Here is a 10,090-nt window from a genome sequence, read left to right as displayed (position 1 = left end):
ATACTAACAAAATTTCAGCATATAGATGAAAGGAAGGTTGCTCTAAGTTGGGATCTAAGCCATAAAGCTCTCTGGTAATGACTAATTTATTTCCATATTTAACGTTCCTGGAAACATCAATAATCAAACAAGATTTTTGGAATGAAAAAAATATACTTTTTATTGATTATCTTTCTACAAATTGCATAAATCAAATAATAAATATTATTATGGAAAGGTGTAAAATGATAATTAAAACATTTTTGATCAATTTTACAAGAAAAATGAGTTTAAAATAGTTTTTTTAGGAGCTTGAAAGACAACATATGCGAAAACAGCGTTTTAGAGGGTTACATAAGAAAATAAGAGATTTTTTGAATGGGTTTAAAACAATCAGTTCATTAATCTACAGTGAAGGTACGATCAACTCAATAGGGGAAAATCAGAACAAGAAACACAATTGGGCGACCGGTTTATAAAACAAGCAATCTAAGTCCGCTTTTATCGAACTAAAGATCATTTTGAAACTCATAAATCGCATTCAAGTTGCAGACTACTTTTTATGCATAAAATCTAATCCATGTACAAGAAAGGACATAAGTAATTTAATAAAAGAGAAGACCACGGCAAAGCCCATTCCCAGTAGTTTTTTTGGTATATTATAAGTTGTCTTCGTAATTTCGGCACCAGTATGCGACCCACAGAATAGTCATCATAGTAACACATAATTGCATGCGCAAGTATAAAGCAGAAAAAACTGGAGATATGATCAAAGTTAAAATGGAACACCTACTTATATAAAACCTACGTACAAAAAGGACAGCACATTTACGTCATAATTAAACTTTTCTTTTGCAGATAGATGGTTAGAAATTTTCTCTGATTAATAAAATAAGCTCATAACGAATTGATGGGTCTGTAGGGCATGCTTAAATCTCGATGATGTCAACTGCATTTTCCCAAGGTTTTAGTGTGGGGCAATGTCCCAAATACGATGTCCCAAAGTGATGAAGTTATGCCAAAACCTTTGTTTTGTATTCTGAAGTGATGATTCAAATGATACTTCTGAGGTACAAAAGCGAATACCTGTTAGAACCATATGCAAAAATCTTGAAAGAACTAGAGAGCTTCTAAGTGAAATCCTCACCTTGAGACTCTTAGCTGAGTTATTGTATGGTTGTCCATGATGCAGGTAGTAGTGAGTGCAGTCATACACCACATAACCCAACAGGCCACCTCCAAATAAAGCAGGAGTGGTGGATCGGGTTGCCGTGAGCTTAACCAGATTCCAGAACTTAGAAAAAATGGTTACAGAGAGTTAGAAGCTCACTAATAATAGGTAAAACATTTATCAGTTTTGTCATCCAAGGGACAGATAAAACAACACCCCAAAAACAGATCCATATAATATTTGCAACAAAATTCTAATGATCTAAAAGTGGTTGTGCATCCTTCTTTCAATTTAATAAAATCCACCAGTAGGCATGTAGTTATTCACTAGTAGCAAGTTAACAAGCTCATTGATCCATAACTTGTCACTCACAAGTCTTATCAGCTAAACTGAGGTGAAGCTGTACCAGTATACATAAAATTGCTGCGGGCACTGGAGGAAAGACCAGCCGAAGTCCATCCATGGGGTGCTTATGATGACATCCATGAAGAAGATAATGTGCTGTATTTCCCCTGCCACATAAGATGTTCAAAGTCTTTTAGCTAGATGTGTTACTTCAACATTATTGGGTAAAAAGAATCGAACTCAGCTTAAAAAAGGATTGAAGAGAAGAGGTGAACTACCAGTAGCTTCTAGTTTCAATGTGGAAAAGGAACCGATGTATAATATATTCAATCAGTGTCCATAATGATATTCCAAACACAACCATTACAGTTACTTCAGGAATTGTATGGCCCATGCCAACAGACATGGTTAGACACCAGCAGACAACTGGAAGCCAAATGACTGGAATGGCCCACCATTTAGTACGTGTTAGAAACTGGAATTTTCAAGCTAAATGAATTAGTTAATCATATCCAGAATCTCTCATGAGCTGTCTATTTGCAGATCAGACAAGGTTATGCTACCTCCAAGAAGTCATTTGCAAAAAAACGCGGGCCTTCCTTGCTAACAATAGGCTGATGAACCCATTCCTGATAACGTTCCCCAAGATGGCCTACCTTAATAATATCACAAATAGACTGGTCAACTGATGTACAAGGGAAAATACTTGATGTAAAATAGACTGTAATGATCAGAGCATTAACATATATATGAATTGCAACAAACATCACAATCAATAAATTTGCCAGGCTTTAGTGCATTTTCTTTGATGGTTTGTTTTAATCACCTGAAGGACCGACATCTCTAGTTTCTCATGCAGAACATATCCGCTGTCGGTTTTTATGTCGATACTTAATTTTCATATGGTATTAAGAGAGTCGAACAACTGCAGTACTACCTTGAGAAAAGAGAAACAAAAAGGAAATGCACCTGAAATACAAGAGGCTTATCCAAATCCACGGAGAAGTCCTGCATGATCATACCCTCACTTCTAGAATTCCTGGGCATAGAGGAAGTAAAGCAAGAATACATTAATATATACAGCATAAAGAGCATCTCATATTTAGTTGACCACAAAGATAAGAGGACCATACAAAACCATAGCTATGGGTTAATAAAGAAAATATATCACACAAGCTTGCAGACATGTTTTCATCCATCATAATAACACATAAACTGAAGATATTATACAAATCCGCATATGGGAAATAGCACATGCCAAGATTCTAGTAGTGATTTCCAAAGGTTTCTCACTAATAACTCTCAAATGAGCATTTGAAATTATTCCCACAGCAGTAGATGGTTCTGCTGCATGGGCCTTTATGCTGGAACCAAATAAAATATTGTCATCAGCACCAAAATTGGAGAGGGGGGAGGGGGGACCACAGCAAATCATCTGCAATCAAACTCAAACAAAGAACATTACAAGAAATTTTGTCCCGTTCCTATTATCTACTCAGACACGGGATCCAAAAACCTTTTAAACCATTACAATAGCATTGCAGATATCTTAATTTCCAATCAAACGAACAATAATAAAATCTACCATTATATAACGTCATCAACAAAAACTAGAGATACGCTTAAGAAGATAGCAAACAAACAAACGAGACAGACACTAAAACTCAACTCGATCTCAAACCAGTACTCGAATCCTCGACAGCTAGATCAAACCTTAAGAGTACAAATTGATTAGGAGGTAAGAAAAGGAGAAGGCAGATCGAGAGATCACCAACTTGAGATGCAATCCAAAGTTTCATACGAAACGAAGTGATCGAAACTAAAGAACACCAACTGGACGAACCTGAAGGATGCGAAAGCGATCTTGGAAACCCTAGCTTTACGCCTTCGCCTCTCGAGTTTTCTCCTTCTGGAGCAAAGAGCGCTGGGAGGAGAGAGAGATAAGGGTTTATATAGCAGTATTTTTTTTCATTCTTCACACTATTAGTTAATTAATTAATTAATTAATAACCTGTTGACGGTTGACCAATAATCTTATATCACTTTCACCGAACTTAATACAAAAGTAATCTATTTCACTATAGTATTAACCAAAACACTAAAATGTTAAGCATTTTACTCATTCAAAAATAAAATGTTGATTATATCAATGTTTTAATTTTAAAAAATCATGAAAAATTCAGCTCTTTAATACACATAAAATGCTAAACATTTAAAAATATTATTATTAAAAATATTAAAGTATTCAACGTCTTATTAAGATTTCGAACTACTCATCTCACATGAGACATAACTTTCTAATCAACAGTCCACTTTGGATATAATATATCTTTATAAGGATGAAAAATAAAATATAATAATTTTGATTGAAACTTAATTAGACATCAAATGAGAAAAATATAAATAAAATATATATAAAAAAATTATAGCGTTATGCTTGATTATCCATTTAGTTATAATATATGTTGCGAAATAGTCATTCCTCGTAACCAATTATGCTCAGAATTTTTGTTAAAAAAAAACCTCTTCTAAGATTTTTAATTTTTTTTTTAAAACATAAGACGTCGAACATTTTAGTACTTAATAAAAATTTTGTTTTAATATTTTTACTTAAATTTTTTTAATTATAGTAAAATAATTTTATTTTAATATTAATTTTGAGGCATAAGCTATTAGACGAATAAAATTCAAAATGGAGCTAGTTTAGTCAAAAACTATATAGTCCCCCCTAAACTGATAAGAAACATACACCAATTTTCACCGGGAATGGTTAAGTTTTTCCTTAATTCTCCGACAGTCTATTTCATTGACTTCTAAAATAGCTTCTAGACTAAAATTAAATTACCAAATTACATCTCTAAACTACTTGTTTATTATTGTTTAAAAGGATGTGTTTTCAACTCCAAACTAGCCATTTTTTCTAGATTCTTTCGTCCTATTTGTAGAATTTTGTTGTCCTTGGGCTTAGATTACACGCCAATTTACGTATAGTATGCTCACATGGTATACATGCTAACAAGCAGGGGTGTGAAGAGTCTCAGATAGTCTCCATTTAGCTCAAATCGAGTCGAGTCAAGTCTGAATAAAACCTATTTTTAAGCCAAATTTAAGGTGAGGCAGACTGAGCCAAGCTTAAAACTAAGCTATTTTCAAGCCAAATTAAGCTTATTATTTAAGCCGAGTTGGATCGAATCTAACCTGTCAAGCCTTAAAACGAGCTAAGAACTATTTAATATATATAATACTAATAAATATTATATTTGAACTAAGCTTGAGCAAGCTAATTTAAGCTTCGACTTAACTCAAAATTCAAATCGAGCACAAAAACAAAGCTTAAACTTGGCTCAACTCAAGCCGAGTTTAGCTTGATCCGCTCTTTTATTTTGACACCCACATTGATAAGCCCACACAAGGGCAAGGGGCATGTCGAGCATAACGGGTTGGGCGGGTAAAAGTCTGTCTTATGCCCACCTATTACTATTTCATACTTGGGTGACCTGAGCTCGATTAAAGTTACATATGTACCACTATAGTATATATATATATATATATAGGTGATATAGCAGTAGATAAATAAATATATTTTTTTATTATAAAGATGAAAGTATTCATCTTTAATGCATTAAAAAGATTTTATTTTATTAGAAACGAAGTGAAATTTCATGAATTAAAGATGAATTCATATGTTTATAATATTACCATGATATAATAATACAGAAATTTCATGTTCTTATATCAATCACTATTTATTTATTAATTTGCCATATATTAACGTGGCATATGATGTGATATAAATCCTAGGTTAGTTTAGTTACGTTTAGATGTAAATTAGTAAGTATAATAATTATATTTAATGTGATATAAAAATAATAAAGATAAAATATTTGAATAAAGAAATAAAATAATTTAATGGATGAGACTGAGAAAAGAGAATAATTAGAATGATAGTTGATTGAAATAATATTTTTTAGAGAGCAAAATGATAATTATTGGTAAATATAAAATATTTGATTGAAGAAGAAAAATGAGAGAGAAGTAGGTATTGCTAAATTTGTTTAGGTACTTAATCAGAATAACCCTTACTATTCCTGTATAAAAATACACTTATTCTTTATTAAAACGTACAAAATTATATATAATATTTTATATACTTACATACAGACTCTCGTAAATTCTAATAATTTTTAGGGTTAAGTGCACTTACTTCTCTCGAACTATCACTATTTTTTATATACATTATTTAAAAATAATTTTTATTACATTGACCTTTAAATTAATTTTTTTAGGATAAAGATATCTTAAACTAAGAGATTTATGTAGATATTTTTTTTAGTTCATAAGTTTATTAGGATATAAAAAAATGAAGGTGTGTATTTAACCAGGAGAATAATTTTTCTTATACCCTATAACTATCACTGTTTTGCTGATCTCTAAATATTTTAATTACGCTCCTCCTAAATTAAAAATATTTATATATATATATATATATCTCTTAAGCTATGGAAAAAGAGTAATTATATGGGCCTTTAAATTGAAAAAAAATTTAGATCCGAGAATATATATGATACAAAAAATAATAATAGTTTAGAGGATCTATGTAAAATTATCTCTATAAAAATAGTAATAGTTTTATAGATAAGTGTAATTATAACTTTGTGACATAATAAGAATAAATTTGGAGATATCCATGCGCGGAAGTTATTTTTGAATTTTTATCTTAAAACTTATTCCAGAATCAATCATAGCTGACATAATGAACAAGATGGCGATATATCCTACTTTTCTTTTCTTAAAGAGAGATGCCAACTTTATGCTAGTCCCAGTCACACGGACAACTTTATCCCGACGAATTATTCATCATCAGCTGTTTGATTAAGATCAAACGTCTCACAGAGGGGGGAACTATTCTATATCTCCGCTTTCGGTGTAAATATTCTTAATTCTAAATTTTATTCTTCTCGTCTCCTTTCTCTCCTCTTTACTCTTCGAAGCTCTTAGGATCCATCTACGCTTCCAATCTCGTCGCTCGCATGGCTTTTCTTCGATCCTCTGTAGGTTTTCTTTCTCTCCTCGATGGTTAGGGTTGTTATCTCATTTTGGGTTGGTTATTGATTTCGATTTGGCTATTTTGTTCTGGCGGAATTTGTGTTACTGGAATTTCTAGTGAGTAGATGGAGAAGATTTACTGCACGAAATGGGTTTTATGTTTGGAGTTTTCTGTAGGTATTTGTTTGGGATCTTTTGATCTCATTTGTTGCTATCAGAAATCCAATTCCTGTCCGTCTAGCGCAAGATTGTTGATTAAAATGTAAATTTTTATCGAAAATTTGGTGTCAATTAGATATATCACATCTGAGGAGCGATTTAGAGTCTTCTTTAAATTTTTACTGTTTTTTATTATAATTTGATGAAGTCAATGGGAGTTGAGTGTAATCATTGAGTGCTGGATGTTTACGGTATCAAGAGCGGTTAGTTGACCTGTGGCATTTGAGCTGTAAGATATATCTATATGCACACCAACTGATTCAAAACGAAAAGATGGTTCACGTTGGGCAGATTAAGATTATCACGTCTCTCTTCAATGTTATTCGACATTTGTAATAAGATGTTTAAATTTACCATGGGATGGGAAATCTGATTCCCTGCAAAGCCTTCGAACATATAAAATTTAACCCGACTGCAAATTTTATGGACCTTTAGGATTAATGCATTTTGGTTTTCAAAGTCTCAGGTAAAGAAGGAAAAGTTCATTTCTTCCCCAGCTTATCCAGAATTTGGGCTTTCTACTTCTCTGATCTCACATGCGTGTGTCAATTTATTGTTTTATCATTGTTTCTCTTTATCTTGTTCTTATCCTATTACTATGTTGCACTCTGTATGTGTCCACTAGGAGCGAATTCTTCAATTTTTGCTTGTCTCTTTATATGAATCTAATGGTCTTGCTGTATTTAAACAAAGGTTTTCTCGATATACTTCACATGTTTATAGTGTGTGTCATTGAATCATAACTCCTCTTTTTAAATATATGGAGCCTTTTGTACCATTCTCATGTTTACTTATGGAGCTTTGAATTTGTTTAAATAAGGATTGTACTGTGTCATTGTTCATCTATTCTTCTGTGGTAATCGAAGAATGACAAACTCTTTTCAAATGAAGAGCATATACAATTGTTTACGTGTGACTTTTTCTGTTATACACCATGGATTTCGTTAGTCAACCAACTTCAATGGAACAGCTGACTGACATTTAATTGATTTTTAAATTTGAAGATCAGCTGGGATGTGATGTTCATTGGACCTATATATGAAAGTATAACCCACCTTAAGTAGTTTAGTCCACCTGTTACAAGCTTTTTGCAGCCATTCACACAACTCCAACCAACACACTTGTGAAAGAATGAGTATCTCTGAAGTCTTAATTTGCAATTTGCTACTTCAAGTAACTTTATATTGAACAGGTTTTAATTAGAAACACCTGATATTTTATGCATTAGTCTTGAGAAATCCTGAGATGGTAATAGCACATTTATCTGAATATTCATGTTTCTTTATATATGGTTATATATGAACGGAACATATAGTTATAAAAGAACTTATTTTGGCAAATTAATGACATATTCTCCCCGTCATTTTATTAACTTGCCTTACCAGCTTACTACTTTTTGAATGAAGATGTTCTTTTTCCCTTTCTATTTTTTATTCTTCTGTTATCTCAGAGAATTCCTGTCTTGGGCTGTCAGCTTAATGTACATGTGATCGCTACTCAACTGAATTAAAGTATCACATAGAAAATCATTTAGTCATTTTTTTAGTTCTGACATCTTTTGGAAATGAGTCTTGTCCCTCTGCAAGAGATTTTTTTATTTTTTTATTTTACTAAATGGTGTTATCAATTGGATAATCTCTGTTTTGACAATGCCTCCTTTCTTTCAGTCAAATGCATCCTCTGGGATGGGTGTTGCTGAGGACTGTAAGGGTAAATTTTTAGAGCTTCAAAGGAAGAAGACACATCGCTATGTAGTTTTCAAAATTGATGAAAAGGGAAAGGAAGTTATTGTGGAGAAGACGGGAGGTGCAGCTGAGAGCTATGATGATTTCATTGCTTCTCTCCCTGAAAATGATTGTCGATATGCCATCTATGATTTTGACTTTGTTACTGAGGAGAACTGTCAGAAAAGCAAGATTTTCTTCATTGCCTGGTGAGGTTTTTCATTTGGAACTCTATATTCAACATTGGTTTTTCTTTTCTGCTGCAGTCTTACAAGATGAAACCTTAATAATAGATTTAAACCTTTAATATGGATAAAGGATGTAGTGGGTTGCCAAACTGTTGATATTTAAGATGGGTTTACTATGTTCCATCAATAGCACCTAACCTATGCTCATTTTGGCGGGTTGGAAAATACCAGACAAGGAATATCACAAATATTGTTTGTGTTGGTGCCGTAGATCAATGTTTTCACATGAGGACAGTCGATTGCTCATCCTCACATGTGCCAAATCCTCAAAGGCCTCGAGTAAGGAGCTAAGGGTCCAGTTTATGATTTTTCAGTACTAAATGGCATGATTACGTTGTGGCCAAATTTCTGGAGTTATCTTGAAAAATAAATTCTATTTGTCTTACATTATGTTTCAAAAAATTGCTCATTATTAGCATGGTAGGACAAGATAATAGCTTGACTAGAAAACTATATATATTTTAGTTGGATCTGATGAATAGCACTCTGTTTGTTATCCTGGTAAGACTAGCCATCTGTAGTTCTTGCTAATTTGATCATGCTCTAGTTGCCTTCTGTTTTTTTTTCCTTTTATTTCTTAATTGCCTTATCATGCCATGTAATTTATCTCCTGCAAGGTCACCTTCTGTATCTCGGATCCGAGCTAAGATGCTGTATGCTACTTCCAAAGATCGATTCAGGCGAGAGCTGGATGGGATTCACTATGAGATTCAGGCCACAGACCCAACTGAACTGGATATTGAGGTTCTAAGGGACCGTGCGCATTAAACTGAATCTTTCCAAAAGACATGCAATCTGAATCAGATTGAGTTAATCAACCAGGCCCTATAGAGAGCGTGGTGGTGAAATGATCTTCAGATCTTAAATAATGATACAAAACTTGGTTGTGCTGCTTGAATATATAAATGAAGTGCTGCTGAAAATTGGTATCTATGTGCAAAATGAACTTGTAAACTAGCTATATATACTATCTGATTACTATTCTGTTACTTGTCTTTGATGTGGTTGTACTTCTGCTGCATTGCAGTTTGTGAGTATAGATGTTAAACTATAGATCTACAAAACACCTGAGGATGCCTTCTTCATTCTCTTACATATGCAACCTAATTTGCCTACTAAGATTATGCAAGTTTTCCAGGTTTTCATAACGTTAATTGGACTGATATGAGCATGGAGCTTACTAGATTATGGGCAGATTGATGAATGTAATGAGAGAAACGCAAGCTCTCTCCCAAGTCCTGGGAGCAAGGGAGTGAAAGGTAATAATGAGAGAAACTTTTACTTTCTTTAGTTTGGGTTCTGTGCTCATTTCACACTATATTGTGTCTTTATTGTGGTTTAATCATGTCTTAGAGGAA

General features: G+C 33.0%; 2 protein-coding genes across 2 annotated transcripts; one reads left to right on the top strand and one right to left on the bottom strand.

Moving 5' to 3' along the window:
- Positions 1–745: 745 nt before the first annotated feature.
- LOC140796521 (dihydroceramide fatty acyl 2-hydroxylase FAH1-like) lies at positions 746–3,415 on the bottom strand. The gene is made up of 7 exons (XM_073149566.1): positions 3,339–3,415; positions 2,465–2,534; positions 2,059–2,151; positions 1,774–1,970; positions 1,557–1,662; positions 1,127–1,273; positions 746–1,044 (listed from the first exon to the last, which is right to left on the bottom strand). Exons 2-7 carry the CDS (start codon positions 2,513–2,515, stop codon positions 925–927), a joined length of 714 nt encoding a protein of 237 aa, XP_073005667.1. The 5' UTR covers positions 2,516–2,534; positions 3,339–3,415; the 3' UTR covers positions 746–924.
- A 2,972-nt stretch (positions 3,416–6,387) lies between these two features.
- On the top strand, positions 6,388–9,721 carry LOC140796959 (actin-depolymerizing factor 11-like). Its single transcript, XM_073150182.1, has 3 exons — positions 6,388–6,546; positions 8,428–8,693; positions 9,350–9,721. Exons 1-3 carry the CDS (start codon positions 6,526–6,528, stop codon positions 9,498–9,500), a joined length of 438 nt encoding a protein of 145 aa, XP_073006283.1. The 5' UTR covers positions 6,388–6,525; the 3' UTR covers positions 9,501–9,721.
- Positions 9,722–10,090: the final 369 nt, after the last annotated feature.

Source organism: Typha latifolia, chromosome 10, assembly GCF_019914945.1.
Source record: "Typha latifolia isolate L0001 chromosome 10, TyphaL0001v2, whole genome shotgun sequence".
NCBI lineage: Eukaryota > Viridiplantae > Streptophyta > Magnoliopsida > Poales > Typhaceae > Typha > Typha latifolia.
Note: the sequence above shows the minus strand (reverse complement) of the source record. Positions and strands in the feature narration are given on the sequence as shown.